Genomic DNA, 17765 nt, shown 5'->3' with positions numbered 1-17765 from the left:
TAGCTATTACATCTAATAACCTGTTAGTTAGTTAGTTAGTTAGGTTAGTAGTTGTAATAGCTACCCTAACTAACATAGGTTAGTAGTTGTAATAGCTAGCCTAACTATGTTAGTTAGTTAGGTTAGTAGTTGTAATAGCTACCCTAACTAACATAGGTTAGTAGTTGTAATAGCTAGCCTAACTATGTTAGTTAGTTAGGTTAGTAGTTGTAATAGCTACCCTAACTAACATAGGTTAGTAGTTGTAATAGCTACCCTAACTAACCTATGTTAGTAGTTGTAATAGCTACCCTAACTAACCTATTTTAGTAGTTGTAATAGCTACCCTAACTAACCTATGTTAGTAGTTGTAATAGCTACCCTAACTAACCTATGTTAGTAGTTGTAATAGCTACCCTAACTAACCTATGTTAGTAGTTGTAATAGCTACCCTATGTCAGTTAGTTAGGTTAGGGTAGTAGTTGTAATAGCTACCCTATGTTAGTTAGGTTATTAGTAGTAATAGCTAGGCTAACCTATGTTAGTTAGTTAGGGTAGTAGTTGTAATAGCTAACCTATGTTAGTTAGTTAGGTTAGGTTAGTAGTTGTAATAGCTACCCTATGTTAGTTAGTTAGGTTAGGTTAGTAGTTGTAATAGCTAACCTATGTTAGTTAGTTAGGCTACATTAAAATTCTGAAACCTGATCATAGCTGGTCATCTAGAATGATTCAAAGGTTTACAAAAATACCTTTGTTTGTAGATGCATTGGCGTGTATTATATTACATCATCTGTGTGTGTGTTGCATGTTCCTAAATAAATACAGCTGCCAGTGTGCCCATGCACACAATCATATTACCAATTTGCCATTTGGAATGCAACTCCCTATTTATAATTGGCCGGTATGAAGCGTAGCGCTATTATGTAAATCCTGTGTCAATTACAGACTTTATCTAGGAATATTTTATAGCCTGCTGTGTGCCAATCTTTAACTCTTAATTATACTAGATCACATCACGTGGTCCCTCTCATCACTCTTTTCCCCTCTTTATTTCTCTTCAATCACTCTCTCTCTGCTCCCTCTCCCTATTTTCCTCCCCCACTCTCTCATCCATCTCCTCTGCTCCCTCCCTCCCTCCTCTCTCTCTCTCTCTCTATCCCCTGCCCCCTCTTTCCCTCTCCCTTTCTAACCATGTGATGTACGTGTTTGACAATGCTCTCTCATGTCCCTCTGTTTCGGTTGCTAGGGAGGGGAGACAGTCCTAGGCAACGTTGCACAGCACATCTCCAGCCGAGACGGAGAAACGGGATAACGTACACTAGTTTGAGGGTATCAAGAGGCGACAGTGAAGAGTGCACCGAGCAACCGATAGTTTTTTTTTCTCTTCTTCATAGTAGCCAAATAGAAAATTCTCCATTTTGTATACAGGCGACGGGTCTAGTGACTTTGGTTCAGCAATAGGACGACATTAACGATGCCCGAAATGCGCTAAGTGCGCAACCGTCATCAACCAAAGCAAGAGTGAGTGAGTGATCACCAAAGTGTGGACTTCCCTTTGCTCTTTCACTTTGCCGCTGGCCAGGTCATCACATCACCACACAGCTGCGTAGCCGCCTGCGCGTCAAGCTGGGCTCCGACTCGACGGACGGAACATAGAGTCATCACGGAAAAGGACATCCAGCGCGAACGTATCCACTTTCTATTTTATTTTATTTTGTTGTTGTTGTTGTTGGTAGTAGTAATTCTTGTTCATCATAAGATCAGTGGAACAGGTGACACTGACATCTGTTCCGTCTGTCGAGCAGAATTCAAGCTCATATGGAAACTAAAATGAAATGTCTAAAGCCTGCGGTTGTCGTCTGTCACACAGGGCTGAGAACATATCTACTGAAAACTTCCATGGAGTAAAGTAGCCCGACAGTAAGACGCGGTCAGCATCCAAATGAACATATGATACCCAAATGGCAAGTCTGCGTCTGTTGGAAGTTTGTGGAGACATTTTATCTGTTCTGGGAAGACATTTATAGTCTTATTTACATTGGTTGACTGCTCTGTCTGACTCCAAACAGACACGAAAGGACTATGTTTTAGCATCAAAATTCAGCTTTATATTGTTGAGTTAAATTATTATTATTATTACTTCTTTAAACACTACTCTGCTGCTTTTGGTTGTTGTTGATAATAAGCTTCTAATTGGCGTATCTATCCCCACACTTCTCATTTTAAACTGTACCCCAGGTCATTGCTGTAAATGAGAATGTGCTCTCAGTCAACTTACCTGCTAAAATAACGGTAAACATTATTATTATTATTATTTTTTACAATTACAAATCCATCAATATTATTGTAATGTGTAGATGTCAGTTGACACTTCATCTAATGTGGGGCAGTCAGACAGTGCCACTTCTAGTATCATGTGTTGGTCTGTGGGTGCTGAGCTAGCAGAGAGCAATCACTGGCCTATTAAGGAACACAATGCCCCCTGTTGCTGCGGGTCCAGCCATTGGATCCTTTCTCACCAGTTCAGAGTAGGAGCCTCCGACCGAGCTGACCAGCCTCAGTTCAGAGTAGGAGCCTCCGACCGGGCTGACCAGCCTCAGTTCAGAGTAGGAGCCTCCGACCGAGCTGACCAGCCTCAGTTCAGAGTAGGAGCCTCCGACCGGGCTGACCAGCCTCAGAACCAGCGTCAGGCTCAAACCCAGCCCCAGCCAGACCAGCCTCGGACACAGACACGACCAGCCTCGGACACGTCTTCAGACACTGTCCTATCCTGACCAGCTTCAGTCTCAACCCCAGACAGTGTTGGAGCTTCAGACTCAGTCCCAACCCCAGTATTCAGACAAGGCTTCAGCCTCATCCCCTGATTCCATCCTGACTCAGCCAGTATCCAACGGCAGGCTGCCGGGCCACGGGTGTAGCAACGGGCGTAGCAACGGGCACGGCATGGGCAACTCCTCCAGGAAGGAGGAGGACGAGGAAGAGAAGGATGGGGATGGGGAGAAAGTGAAAGTAATGGAGGAGGAGAAGAGGAGGAAGAAGAAGAAGAAAGAGGAGGAGATGGAGGACGATGAGCTTCCCCTAGGGGTGGAGGAGATGCTGGCGAGCGGAGATCCCGTCTTGGATCTGAGCTATAAGAAGTTCCGCAGGTTACCCGGTGTGATCTGTGGGCTACGCCACCTGGAGAAGCTGTATGTGTGTGGTAACAGCCTGCGGACCCTTCCGGAGAACATCGTCCAACTGAAGGGCCTCCGCATCCTGGCTTTAGACTTTAACAAGATGGAGGACATCCCGTTGGCCATCTGTCAGCTCCGTAACCTGACGCGTCTCTACCTGGGCTCCAACCGCCTGATATCTCTCCCTCCAGAACTACGTAACCTTCAGAGCCTTCGCTGCCTCTGGATGGAGAGCAACTACTTCACGTGCTTCCCCCGCCAGCTCTACGACTTACCCCACCTCAGATCCCTCCAGATGGGGGACAACAGGCTACGGACCCTGCCCCCGGACCTGTGGCGTATGGAGGCTCTGCGAGGGCTGTGGCTCTACGGAAACCGTTTCACCGAGTTCCCCCGTGTTTTACTCCGCATGGTGGATCTGGAGATCTTAGACCTGGACAAGAACAAGATCGAGGTGTTTCCTAACCTGAGCCGGCTCCCCGCCCTCCGTCTCTTCTCCTATGACCACAACCCAGTGGAGGGGCCTCCCGGCGTGGGGGAGGAGGTGCTGCTGGTTGGGGAGGGGGCCCAGGAGGAGCTCCAGGATCGGGCAGACAGGAAGGCTAAGAAGGAGCAGGATGTGAGGGACGCGGAGGAGGCTGTGCTGGCCGGGGATGGGCCTGTCATCCAAGGCATTCTAAAGACGGCCAAACAAAACAGTGCATCGCACGCTGGGCACAAGTACAACGAGGTGGTAACCGTGGCGATGCCCCTAACCGAGGAGGAGAGGAAGAAGAAGGAGATGGAGGCGGAGTTAGAGAGGGCGTTGAACGAATACGGGGCGGGGCTTGAGTATGACCTGGAGGGGATAGAATATGACAAGGAGGAGCTTATATGCGAGGGGGAGGGGTATGATGTTGGGGATTTGGAGTACGAACAAGGAGATATGGACTATGAGTATGAGGAGGGGGAGGAGCTAGAGGAACCAGGAAGACAAGGGGGCCGGCATTGATGACTGACTGATTGACTCCTCCTCCTGCAAAGGCTCTGACTCCTCCCCTCCTAAGTCTAGACTTGTTTGACCTTGCAGCAGACATTGCAGGCGACTGACTGATCTACAAGCCACCTTGCATCATAAATAACTACTTAGAATTATTTGTAGATCAGTCAGTCACAATTTACCAACAATGCATCACGGATTCAATGCTCTCAGAAACAGCCTCTCACCCCTCCCCTTCCTAAACCTAGGACTCCTCCCCTTCCTAAACATAGGATCCCTCCCCTTCATAAACCTAGGATCCCTCCCCTTCCTAAACCTAGGACTCTTCCCCTTCCTAAACCTAGGACTCCTCCCCTTCCTAAACCTAGGACTCCTCCCCTTCCTAAACCTAGGATCCCTCCCCTTCCTAAACCTAGGACTCTTCCCCTTCCTAAACCTAGGACTCTTCCCCTTCCTAAACCTAGGATCCCTCCCCTTCCTAACGGACTCCTCCCCTTCCTAAACCTAGGACTCCTCCCCTTCCTAAACCTAAGACTCCTCCCCTTGCTAAACCTAGGACTCCTCCCCTTCCTAAACCTAGGATCCCTCCCCTTCCTAAGATTCTGACTACTTGACAGCTTCCTGATTTGCACTAGGAGGTGATATGAGAACTAAGTGGACAATATAAGGAAAACACCAGGATTAATAGCCTATGCTAGTTAGTTAATTATCCATTCAAGTGGATTCAAATATTGTTCTTCTGCCTTTCTAGGCTAGACCTTTCCATGACAACGCTCCAGCTGTCATGACAACGCTCCAGCTGTCATGACAACGCCCAACTAGAGGGTTGTTTTAACTTAGTAAATCCTGTGTGAAATGAATTAAATGACTAGCCTCCTGAACCTGTTGCTATAATATGTGACTTTGACATTCTCTCTCCGTAGTTAGAAGTAGAGCAGGGCTGAGCCACTAAATAAATAAAGTCATTAGATGTTTTTTCAAACTGACCTGAAGACAGATCCACGCACTACACGTTGTGGAGATGATGGCAGGCAGTGGCGTCTTTGCCAACTCGGCAAATTGGCAAGTCAGAGCAGGACTCCGGTGACGCTGTGTGTGTGTGTCTGCATGGTGTGAGTGTGTGTGTGTGTATTTGAGTGTTTGTGTGTGAATGCGGACACACAAGTGTGTGTATATGTGTGTGAACGTGTACACGCTTGAGTGAGTGTGTGTGTGTGTGTGTGTGTGTGTGTGTGTGTGTGTGTGTGTGTGAACGCGTACACGTTTGAGTGTGTGTATTTTGAAGTGGGGGTAAACTTATTACCTTGTAATGTGATATAGTTTGTTTTGTTAAATCCATTATGTGTATAAAGGAAATCTAATCTTGCCTCATTAAATAATGATTGAGTTTATCAGGTTGGACTGAATCATTCATACACAGGGAGACCAAGGCCGTATTCACCAAGCCTCTCAGGAATCTGTTTCAACTCCCAGGAGACGTTCACACAATATCTAAGCCAGGAGCGAAGTCTACTGTACATCACATCAAATGTTATTAGTCACGTGCGCCGAATACAACAGGTGTAGAAGACCTCACAGTGAAATGCTGAATACAACAGGTGTAGTAGACCTCACAGTGAAATGCTGAATACAACAGGTGTAGACCTCACAGTGAAATGCTGAATACAACAGGTGTAGTAGACCTCACAGTGAAATGCTGAATACAACAGGTGTAGTATACCTTACAGTGAAATGCTGAATACAACAGGTGTAGTAGACCTTACAGTGAAATGCTGAATACAACAGGTGTAGTAGACCTTACAGTGAAATGCTGAATACAACAGGTGTAGTAGACCTTACAGTGAAATGCTGAATACAACAGGTGTAGTAGACCTTACAGTAAAATGCTGAATACAACAGGTGTAGACCTTACAGTGAAATGCTGAATACAACAGGTGTAGTAGACCTCACAGTGAAATGCTGAATACAACAGGTGTAGTAGACCTCCCAGTGAAATGCTGAATACAACAGGTGTAGTAGACCTCACAGTGAAATGCTGAATACAACAGGTGTAGACCTCACAGTGAAATGCTGAATACAACAGGTGTAGTAGACCTCACAGTGAAATGCTGAATACAACAGGTGTAGACCTTACAGTGAAATGCTGAATACAACAGGTGTAGACCTCACAGTGAAATGCTGAATACAACAGGTGTAGTAGACCTCACAGTGAAATGCTGAATACAACAGGTGTAGTAGACCTTACAGTGAAATGCTGAATACAACAGGTGTAGTAGACCTCACAGTGAAATGCTGAATACAACAGGTGTAGTAGACCTTACAGTGAAATGCTGAATACAACAGGTGTAGTAGACCTTACAGTGAAATGCTGAATACAACAGGTGTAGTAGACCTTACAGTGAAATGCTGAATACAACAGGTGTAGACCTTACAGTGAAATGCTGAATACAACAGGTGTAGACCTCACAGTGAAATGCTGAATACAACAGGTGTAGTAGACCTTACAGTGAAATGCTGAATACAACAGGTGTAGACCTCACAGTAAAATGCTTACTTACAATCCCCTAACCAACAAATGCAGTTAAAAAAAAAAAAAAAACACGGATAAGAAATAAACATCAAATGTTGCAATGAAAAAAAAAAGTTTTTTATAGTATTCCCCTGACATGATCACGGTTCTAAAATTATTAGCTAATATGTTGATTATTTGAATCGGCAGAGTAGTGTTAGGTACCCACGACCGAGTTCGGGTAAAACTGATATAGGTCGTTAAATAATCTAGAGAAACAAGTTTATTTATTAGCCTAGTGGTTATTAGTTTTCAGGCAGGTCATGGGAAATAGGCCTCGTGGTTACTAGTATTCAGGCCTCGTGGTTACTAGTATTCAGGCAGGTCATGGGAAATAGGCCTCGTTGGTTATTAGTATTCAGGCCTCGTGGTTACTAGTATTCAGGCAGGTCATGGGAAATAGGCCTCGTGGTTACTAGTATTCAGGCAGGTCATGGATTGATCATATCAAAACAGAAATATGAAAACATTATTTTAACAATTTCATGCAGTGCAGGAATCCCTGACTCGCTGCATTTTTCTATTATCAAGACACCTGCTGGTAACTGGGCCAGACACAGTCTGGGAGGAGGAGGGCTGATTTAGGATCAGTTTAGTCTTTTAGATCCCAGTTAATAAGATTAAATGGACAGGGGGGGATCTGATTAATCAGATTAAATAGACAGGGGGGGATCTGATCCTAGATCAGAATGAATCAGATTAAATAGACAGGGGGGATCTGATCCTAGATCAGAATGAATCAGATTAAATGGACGGGGGGATCTGATCCTAGATCAGAATGAATCAGATTAAATGGACAGGAGGGGGATCTGATCCTAGATCAGAATGAATCAGATTGAATAGACAGGGGGGATCTGATCCTAGATCAGAATGAATCAGATTAAATGGACAGGGGGGGATCTGATCCTAGATCAGAATGAATCACATTAAATGGACGGGGGATCTGATCCTAGATCACAGAGAGATCTATGGTGTTAACGTGAAGAGAAATATAAATCATTAAGACGTTCAGAATTGCACTAGTTAGAAGCAAATATTACTTCTAAATTACGTCTACAAGACACAGTAAACATGTATTGAAGACCACTAGCTTTAATGTGTCCATTACTTGTTGATGTTTCTTAACCATTTTGTCTTGTTTGCGGACAGTGGCTGTGTTCTTTGTAAGTACACAATCCAACAGCATTATTTGTCCATTATTCATTACCAATCCTCAACAAGACCTTCACCTCCTTCCTAACCTCTGCCAGTGGCGAGGAGTGTTATCAGTACTCTCCTGAGCATGTCTGTGCCAAGAGGGAGAGAGAGAGAAAGAGATGAGAGGGGGCTAGAGAGAGGGGGGCAAGGGGGAGAGAAAGAGAGAGGTGAGGGGGATAGAGGGAAGGGAGAAGGAGAGAGAGGGGCAGGGGGATAGAGGGAAGAGAGAGAAGAAGAGAGGCACAGGGGTAGAGGGGAGGAAGAGAGAGACGTAGAAAAGGGGAGAGAGGGGGAGAGAAAGGGAGAAGGGAGAGAAAGAGAGAGGAGGAGAGGAGTGAATAGTTGCCTGGGGTACTTCTCCATAAAAGGCAGGGAGAGACGTTTTAAACACAAGATGGAATGTCACCAAGAAAACAAGGGAGAGAAGAGAGAGAGACCACTGTGCAGGTACAGTTAGCATGCATCCCAATGGCATCATATCCTGTGGAGCCTTATGGGCCCTGGTCTATAGAGGGAATAGGATGCTATTTGGGAAGCACATTAGAGAAAACAACCCTACAGTCAGAGGGGAGAGGTAGAGGGTCATAGGTCATCTGGCATCAGAGAGGAGAGGGTCATAGGTCAGCTGGCATCAGAGCAGAGAGTGTCATAGGTCATCTGGCATCAGAGAGGAGAGGGTCATAGGTCATCTGGCATCAGAGAGGAGAGGGTCATAGGTCATCTGGCATCAGAGAGGAGAGGGTCATAGGTCATCTGGCATCAGAGAGGAGAGGGTCATAGGTCATCTGGCATCAGAGAGGAGAGGGTCATAGGTCATCTGGCATCAGAGAGGAGAGGGTCATAGGTCAGCTGGCATCAGAGCAGAGAGGGTCATAGGTCAGCTGGCATCAGAGAGGAGAGGGTCATAGGTCATCTGGCATCAGAGAGGAGAGGGTCATAGGTCATCTGGCATCAGAGAGGAGAGGGTCATAGGTCATCTGGCATCAGAGAGGAGAGGGTCATAGGTCATCTGGCATCAGAGAGGAGAGGGTCATAGGTCATCTGGCATCAGAGCAGAGAGGGTCATAGGTCAGTTGGCATCAGAGAGGAGAGGGTCATAGGTCATCTGGCATCAGAGAGGAGAGGGTCATGGGTCATCTGGCATCAGAGAGGAGAGGGTCATAGGTCATCTGGCATCAGAGAGGAGAGGGTCATGGGTCATCTGGCATCAGAGAGGAGAGGGTCATAGGTCATCTGGCATCAGGGAGGAGAGGGTCATAGGTCATCTGGCATCACATCTGACCCCTGATGTGTTATTTACCGATAGCTTTTACTCTTTCTTTCAAGGGCCGTATTCACGAAGCACCTGGAATTGGAGTGTGGGGTTGATCTTTGCCTTTCAATTCATAATGAATGAGAAGGTGGACCTGATCCGAGGTCAGCACTCCTAGACTGAATAGAAAGGTACTCTGACCTTTCTGGTTACCATGTGGCTCATATCTGATCTCTGTCTCGCCTAGGCTCTGTTCTGCCCTCTTTCCCTCTGTCTCTATGTCTCTCCTAGCCTCTGTTCTGTCTCTCTGTCTCTCCTAGCCTCTGTTCTGACTCTCTGTCTCTCCTAGCCTCTGTTCTGACTCTCTGTCTCTCCTAGCCTCTGTTCTGACTCTCTGTCTCTCCTAGCCTCTGTTCTGCTCTCTGTCTCTCCTAGCCTCTGTTCTGCTCTCTGTCTCTCCTAGCCTCTGTTCTGCTCTCTGTCTCTCCTAGCCTCTGTTCTGTCTCTCTGTCTCTCCTAGCCTCTGTTCTGCTCTCTGTCTCTCCTAGCCTCTGTTCTGTCTCTCTGTCTCTCCTAGCCTCTGTTCTGCTCTCTGTCTCTCCTAGCCTCTGTTCTGTCTCTCCTAGCCTCTGTTCTGTCTCTCCTAGCCTCTGTTCTGCTTCTGCTCTCTGTCTCTCCTAGCCTCTGTTCTGTCTCTCCTAGCCTCTGTTCTGTCTCTCTGTCTCTCCTAGCCTCTGTTCTGTCTCTCCTAGCCTCTGTTCTGTCTCTCTGTCTCTCCTAGTCTCTGTTCTGTCTCTCCTAGCCTCTGTTCTGTCTCTCCTAGACTCTGTTCTGACTCTCTGTCTCTCCTAGCCTCTGTTCTGCCCTCTCTCTCCTAGTGTGGAGGTTGACGGGAGAATAATAACAAAACCAGTTGATATTGCCAATCATTTTGCAGATTTTTTCACAAAGAAAATTAATTTACTGAGCAACAATGTAAACATACATTCTTCCAAACAAGCTATTGTCCAATGGATTGATGATCATATTATGAGCAACAAGATCTGCTCTTTTAGTCTGCAAACAGTGTCAGTGGAGGAGGTGTTAAACCTTTTGAAGTCATTACCTGATGGGAAATCTACAGGTTATGATCTTATGGACAATATTTTGCTTCGCTGTGCTGCTCCCCAGATTGCAGTTCCACTGAGATACATATTTAATTGGTCACTGGAAAAGGGGATGTTTGCAAATGTATGGAAGCATGCTAAACTTTGTCCTATTCCAAAAGACTGCAAAGAACCCGCTACTCCTGCCAATAGTCGACCAATTAGTCTACTCCCTACACTCAGTAAGATATTGGAGGGTATTGTGAGTAGACAAATATGGGAGTACATGGAAAATAATGATCTGATTACAGCCAATCAGCATGCTTATCGCAAAAATCATTCCACTACCACTGCATTGGTTGACATGACTGACCAGTGGCTCAATGCTATGGATAATGGCAAGTTTGTGGGGGTACTATTTTTAGATTTCAGTGCAGCATTTGATTTAGTGGATCATGAGATAATTTTGACAAAATTAATGCATTATGGTTTTAAGGAGGTAGCATTGAATTGGGTACAGTCATATCTAACTGACAGGAAACAGTCCACCTATATCAATGGTTCATTTTCTTCCCCTCATGCTTTAAACTGTGGAATACCGCAGGGCAGCTGCCTTGGGCCACTTCTTTATTTAATATATACCAACGACCTTTCCTATGCCCTAGCTGGAACTCAAGCTACTATATTTGCAGATGATACTACAATTTATGCAGCAGGACAATTGGTTCAGCAGGTACAGCAAGCTTTACAAGGAGATTTGGAGAATATTAGGGAGTGGGTTTGCCAGAATAAACTTGTTTTAAACACCAAGAAAACCAAAGTTATGCTGGTCTGTTCCACTAGGAAAAGGCCAAAACAGCATTGGGATACAATTAAGTATGGGAGGAGTACAAATTGAAGAAGTGGCAGAAACCAAACTATTAGGAGTGCAGCTAGAAAACTGCTTATCATGGTCATCTCAAATAACTAATCTATGTAAAAAAAATATTAAAACAGCATGCATAATCAGAAGGATAGCTAAATATTTACCAGGAAAAATTCTTAAGCAAATAACACAAGCTTTGATTGAGAGTCAAGTGAACTACTGTTCTGTGGTCTGGGGAAATGCATCATCAAGTGAAGTTAGGAGGCTGTAGATTGCACAGAACAAAGCAGCAAGGATTGTTTTACGGTGGAGATATGGTTCTTCTGTTGCAGTCATACGCAATGTTCTTGGTTGGTCATCAATCGACAAGATAATTGAAAAAAACATGCTTATTTTATTTCATAATATACATAATTTAAAACGGCCAAGTACAATTCACAACGGTAATCAGTTGGTAAGAGACAGACATTCCGTAAATACTAGGAATAGATTGGCCACCATCTATGCGTTATCCAGACAGAAAAGAGAAATAGACAAAAGAACATTTCGATTTAGAGCAATAAAGAAATGGAATAAATTAACTGAGCAAACCAGAAACCTTTCAATATATACATTTAAACATTATTTTAAAACAATTTAAATATAATACACAGAAATGTTGTGGGATTACAGTAGATGAAGAATTCATATTTTTTAGATTGATTATTTATTGGTTTATTACGTTAGTATATTATGTATGTTTGTAATAGTGTGTTATATGTGAAATTGTGTTTGTATATAAATTGTATTTTAATATTTAAGGACTCTTGGAAGATTAGTCCAAATGGGGACTAAAAGAGATCCAAATCAAATCTCCTAGCCTCTGTTCTGCCCTCTGTCTCTCCTAGCCTCTGTTCTGTCTCTCTGTCTCTCCTAGCCTCAGTTCTGCCCTCTGTCTCTCCTAGCCTCTGTTCTGTCTCTCTGTCTCTCCTAGCCTCTGTTCTGTCTCTCCTAGCCTCTGTTCTGTCTCTCTGTCTCTCCTAGCCTCTGTTCTGTCTCTCTGTCTCTCCTAGCCTCTGTTCTGTCTCTCCTAGCCTCTGTTCTGTCTCTCTGTCTCTCCTAGCCTCTGTTCTGCTCTCTGTCTCTCCTAGCCTCTGTTCTGTCTCTCTGTCTCTCCTAGCCTCTGTTCTGTCTCTCTGTCTCTCCTAGCCTCTGTTCTGATCTGTCTCTCCTAGCCTCTGTTCTGTCTCTCCTAGCCTCTGTTCTGTCTCTCTGTCTCTCCTAGCCTCTGTTCTGTCTCTCCTAGCCTCTGTTCTGTCTCTCTGTCTCTCCTAGCCTCTGTTCTGCTCTCTGTCTCTCCTAGCCTCTGTTCTGTCTCTCTGTCTCTCCTAGCCTCTGTTCTGTCTCTCTGTCTCTCCTAGCCTCTGTTCTGTCTCTCTGTCTCTCCTAGCCTCTGTTCTGTCTCTCTGTCTCTCCTAGCCTCTGTTCTGCCCTCTGTCTCTCTGTCTCTCCTGGCCTCTGTTCTGCTCTCTGTCTCTCCTAGCCTCTGTTCTGCTCTCTGTCTCTCCTAGTCTCTGTTCTGCTCTCTGTCTCTCCTAGCCTCTGTTCTGCTCTCTGTCTCCCCTAGCCTCTGTTCTGTCTCTCTGTCTCTCCTAGCCTCTGTTCTGTCTCTCTGTCTCTCCTAGCCTCTGTTCTGTCTCTCTGTCTCTCCTAGTCTCTGTTCTGCTCTCTGTCTCTCCTAGTCTCTGTTCTGCTCTCTGTCTCTCCTAGCCTCTGATCTGTCTCTCCTAGCCTCTGTTCTGTTCTGTCTCTGGTCCTCTGCTCTCTTCTGTCTTTCTCTTCTTTCCTGCTTCTCATTGAGAGTCAAATATCCATCTGTTGAAATATGTACGGACAGAATCACGTCAGTCAGTCACTGTTGTTTCTGTAGAGATGTTACTGTGATTGGTTACTGTGATTGGTTACTGTGACTGGTTACTGTGACTGGTTACTGTGATTGGTTACTGTGATTGGTTACTGTGATTGGTTACTGTGACTGGTTACTGTGACTGGTTACTGTGACTGGTTACTGTGATTGGTTACTGTGATTGGTTACTGTGATTGGTTACTGTGACTGGTTACTGTGACTGGTTACTGTGATTGGTTACTGTGATTGGTTACTGTGACTGGTTACTGTGATTGGTTACTGTGACTGGTTACTGTGACTGGTTACTGTGACTGGTTACTGTGATTGGTTACTGTGACTGGTTACTGTGACTGGTTACTGTGACTGGTTACTGTGATTGGTTACTGTGACTGGTTACTGTGATTGGTTACTGTGACTGGTTACTGTGACTGGTTACTGTGATTGGTTACTGTGACTTGTTACTGTGATTGGTTACTGTGACTGGTTACTGTGACTGGTTACTGTGATTGGTTACTGTGATTGGTTACTGTGATTGGTTACTGTGACTGGTTACTGTGACTGGTTACTGTGATTGGTTACTGTGACTGGTTACTGTGACTGGTTACTGTGATTGGTTACTGTGATTGGTTACTGTGATTGGTTACTGTGATTGGTTACTGTGATTGGTTACTGTGATTGGTTACTGTGACTGGTTACTGTGACTGGTTGAAAACAAGTGCAAAGCAACATTTCTTGTGAAGATCTCAACATTATCTATAACGGTTACATCACATGGGTACGTCACATGGTTACGTCACATGGTTACGTCACATGGTTACGTCACATGGTTACATCACATGGTTACGTCACATGGTTTGTAATAATGGTGTAATTATTATCACGTTTCATCTCAGCCTCCATAGTTTCCCAGTGTAGTTCATCTCAGCCTCCATAGTGTCCCAGTGTAGTTCATCTCAGCCTCCATAGTGTCCCAGTGTAGTTCATCTCAGCCTCCATAGTGTCCCAGTGTAGTTCATCTCAGCCTCCATAGTTTCCCAGTGTTGTGGGACAAAGTCTTGATGAGGTAAACCAACTCATTGTCCTGTATTTCACTCCAGTGAATCATTTGGCAGTCGGTCACTGCTGTTTCTAGGACTGTTGCTGAGTCTGTTGCTGAGTCTGTTGCTGAGTCTGTTGCTGAGGTGTCTGCTGAGGTGTCTGCTGCGGTGTCTGCTGCGGTGTCTGCTGCGGTGTCTGCTGCGGTGTCTGTTGCGGTGTCTGTTGCTGAGTCTGCTGCTGAGTCTGCTGCTGAGTCTGCTGCTGAGTCTGCTGCTGAGTCTGCTGCTGAGTCTGCTGCGGTGTCTGCTGCTGAGTCTGCTGCGGTGTCTGCTGCGGTGTCTGCTGCGGTGTCTGCTGCGGTGTCTGCTGCTGTGTCTGCTGCTGTGTCTGCTGCGGTGTCTGTCTGTCTGTTACGGTGTCTGTCTGTTTGTCTGTCTGTCTGACTGTCTGTCTGACTGTCTGTTACAACCAGAGCCATTGGCTGTATCCAAAATGACACCCTCTTACCCACGAAGGGTAGGGCCCTGGTCAACAGCAGTATATTGGACAGCATCATTAAAACACCTACTGCCATTGGACCAGCATCATTAGAACACCTGTCATTGGAGAGCATCATTAAAACACCTACTGTTATTGGACCAGCATCATTAGAACACCTAATGTCATTGGACCAGCATCATTAGAACACCTACTGTCATTGGACCAGCATCATTAGAACACCTACTGTTATTGGACCAGCATCATTAGAACACCTACTGTCATTGGACCAGCATCATTAGAACACCTACTGTCATTGGACCAGCATCATTAGAACACCTAATGTCATTGGACCAGCATCATTAGAACACCTACTGCCATTGGACAGCATCATTAGAACACCTACTGTCATTGGACCAGCATCATTAGAACACCTACTGTCATTGGACCAGCATCATTAGAACACCTACTGTCATTGGACAAGCATCATTAGAACACCTAATGTCATTGGACCAGCATCATTAGAACACCTACTGTCATTGGACCAGCATCATTAGAACACCTACTGTCATTGGACCAGCATTATTAGAACACCTACTGTCATTGGACCAGCATCATTAAAACACCTACTGTCATTGGACAGCATCATTAGAACGCCTACTGCCATTAGACAGTATCATTAGAACGCCTACTGCCATTGGACAGCATCATTAGAACACCTACTGTTATTGGACCAGCATCCTTAGAACACCTAATGTCATTGGACCAGCATCATTAGAACACCTACTGTTATTGGACCAGCATCATTAGAACACCTACTGTCATTGGACCAGCATCATTAGAACACCTACTGTCATTGGACCAGCATCATTAGAACACCTACTGTCATTGGACCAGCATCATTAGAACATCTACTGTCATTGGACCAGCATCATTAGAACATCTACTGTCATGGACCAGCAGTCTAAGTAGAAAGAATACAACCTTCTCCTTGTCCTGTTTCAACGACGGCTCTGTGCGTCCCAAATGACACCCTATTCTAATGCCTTATACAGAGCCCTAGAAGACCTGGTCTAAAGTAGTGTACTTCATAGGGAATAGGGTGCATTTGGGACGTATCCTCTCTTCAGAAAGGAACAGGTGTACCACACAGATCCACAGCTATGAACCGTGTTTTAGAAGTGTTTGCAGACTTTCATTCATCCGTTTTTGCCGTTATTTAACCAGGTAAATTCTTTGAGAATACAGTATATAATTTTACACAAATAACGAGATGAAGCCAAGTCCCGGAGATGCTTTTCAGTCCAGGACTGGGTTTAAGATGAATCTGTTTCTGCCCGGGAAACTGTACCATCGTGTTTTGACGCAGTAAGCCTGTTTATATTTAATCCTCGTGTAGATTTTGAAAAGGGGGGAAAAACGACTGCAGTACTGTATGTAATTGTGGAGGCTTGGTTGGTGCTGTTGCCTGTAGGGAGTCGAGGCTGTGTCTACTGGGGGGGTAAATTATGACATTCTGCTACACTACTGTGACGCCAATGCGGCATGACCTCACAGGGGTCAGTGTCCTGCCTACTGCCTTTTCATCCCAGGCCTGGATTCAAACACTATTCAAAATCATTCAAATACTCTCCTGGGCATTTGCTTGAATTTGCCCGGGTTGCCATGATAGGCAAAGTTTAGGACAGTTCAATTCGATTGATATCATGCGGGTTGCCAGATAGGCAGAACAGCTGTGGAGGCAGGTAGCCTAGTGGTTAGAGGAGGCAGGTAGCCTAGTGGTTAGAGAGGCAGGTAGCCTAGTGGTTAGAGGAGGCAGGTAGCCTAGTGGTTAGAGAGGCAGGTAGCCTAGTGGTTAGAGAGGCAGGTAGCCTAGTGGTTAGAGAGGCGGGTAGCCTAGTGGTTAGAGAGGAGGGTAGCCTAGTGGTTAGAGAGGCAGGTAGCCTGGTGGTTAGAGGAGGCGGGTAGCCTAGTGGTTAGAGGAGGCAGGTAGCCTAGTGGTTAGAGGAGGCAGGTAGCCTAGTGGTTAGAGGAGGCAGGTAGCCTAGTGGTTAGAGGAGGCAGGTAGCCTAGTGGTTAGAGGAGGCAGGTAGCCTAGTGGTTAGAGGAGGCAGGTAGCCTAGTGGTTAGAGAGGCAGGTAGCCTAGTGGTTAGAGAGGCAGGTAGCCTAGTGGTTAGAGGAGGCAGGTAGCCTAGTGGTTAGAGAGGAGGGTAGCCTAGTGGTTAGAGGAGGCGGGTAGTCTAGTGGTTAGAGGAGGCGGGTAGCCTAGTGGTTAGAGGAGGCAGGTAGCCTAGTGGTTAGAGGAGGCAGGTAGCCTAGTGGTTAGAGGAGGCAGGTAGCCTAGTGGTTAGAGGAGGCAGGTAGCCTAGTGGTTAGAGAGGCAGGTAGCCTAGTGGTTAGAGAGGCAGGTAGCCTAGTGGTTAGAGAGGCAGGTAGCCTAGTGGTTAGAGAGGCAGGTAGCCTAGTGGTTAGAGAGGCGGGTAGCCTAGTGGTTAGAGAGGCGGGTAGCCTAGTGGTTAGAGAGGCGGGTAGCCTAGTGGTTAGAGAGGAGGGTAGCCTGGTGGTTAGAGAGGCAGGTAGCCTGGTGGTTAGAGGAGGCGGGTAGCCTAGTGGTTAGAGGAGGCAGGTAGCCTAGTGGTTAGAGGAGGCAGGTAGCCTAGTGGTTAGAGGAGGCAGGTAGCCTAGTGGTTAGAGGAGGCGGGTAGCCTAGTGGTTAGAGGAGGCAGGTAGCCTAGTGGTTAGAGGAGGCAGGTAGCCTAGTGGTTAGAGAGGCAGGTAGCCTAGTGGTTAGAGAGGCAGGTAGCCTAGTGGTTAGAGAGGCAGGTAGCCTAGTGGTTAGAGGAGGCAGGTAGCCTAGTGGTTAGAGGAGGCAGGTAGCCTAGTGGTTAGAGGAGGCAGGTAGCCTAGTGGTTAGAGGAGGCAGGTAGCCTAGTGGTTAGAGCGGGCAGGTAGCCTAGTGGTTAGAGGAGGCAGGTAGCCTAGTGGTTAGAGGAGGCAGGTAGCCTAGTGGTTAGAGGAGGCAGGTAGCCTAGTGGTTGGAGGCAGGTAGCCTAGTGGTTAGAGTGTTGGACTAGTAACCGAAAGGTTGCAAGATCAAATCCCCGAGCTGACAAGGTAAAAATCTGTCGTTCTGCCCCTGAACAAGACAGTTAACCCACTGTTCCTAGGCTGTCATTGTAAAATAAGAATTTGTTCTTAACTGACTTGCCTCGTTAAATAACACAGCTCCTGTGGATTTACAGAGGCAACACTTCTGAGTCTTTGA

The 17765-nt window shown here is 45.9% G+C and overlaps 1 protein-coding gene across 1 annotated transcript; it reads left to right on the top strand.

Annotated features, from left to right (window-relative positions):
* Positions 1–1172: 1172 nt before the first annotated feature.
* On the top strand, positions 1173–4578 carry lrrc10b (leucine rich repeat containing 10B). The gene has a single exon (XM_029759521.1). The coding sequence runs from the start codon at positions 2923–2925 to the stop codon at positions 4141–4143; it is 1221 nt and encodes a 406-aa protein (XP_029615381.1). The 5' UTR covers positions 1173–2922; the 3' UTR covers positions 4144–4578.
* The last annotated feature ends 13187 nt before the right edge of the window (positions 4579–17765 follow it).

The sequence above is a fragment of the Salmo trutta genome, chromosome 7 (assembly GCF_901001165.1).
Source record: "Salmo trutta chromosome 7, fSalTru1.1, whole genome shotgun sequence".
Lineage (NCBI taxonomy): Eukaryota > Metazoa > Chordata > Actinopteri > Salmoniformes > Salmonidae > Salmo > Salmo trutta.
This window is presented reverse-complemented; position numbering and strand designations above follow the sequence as displayed.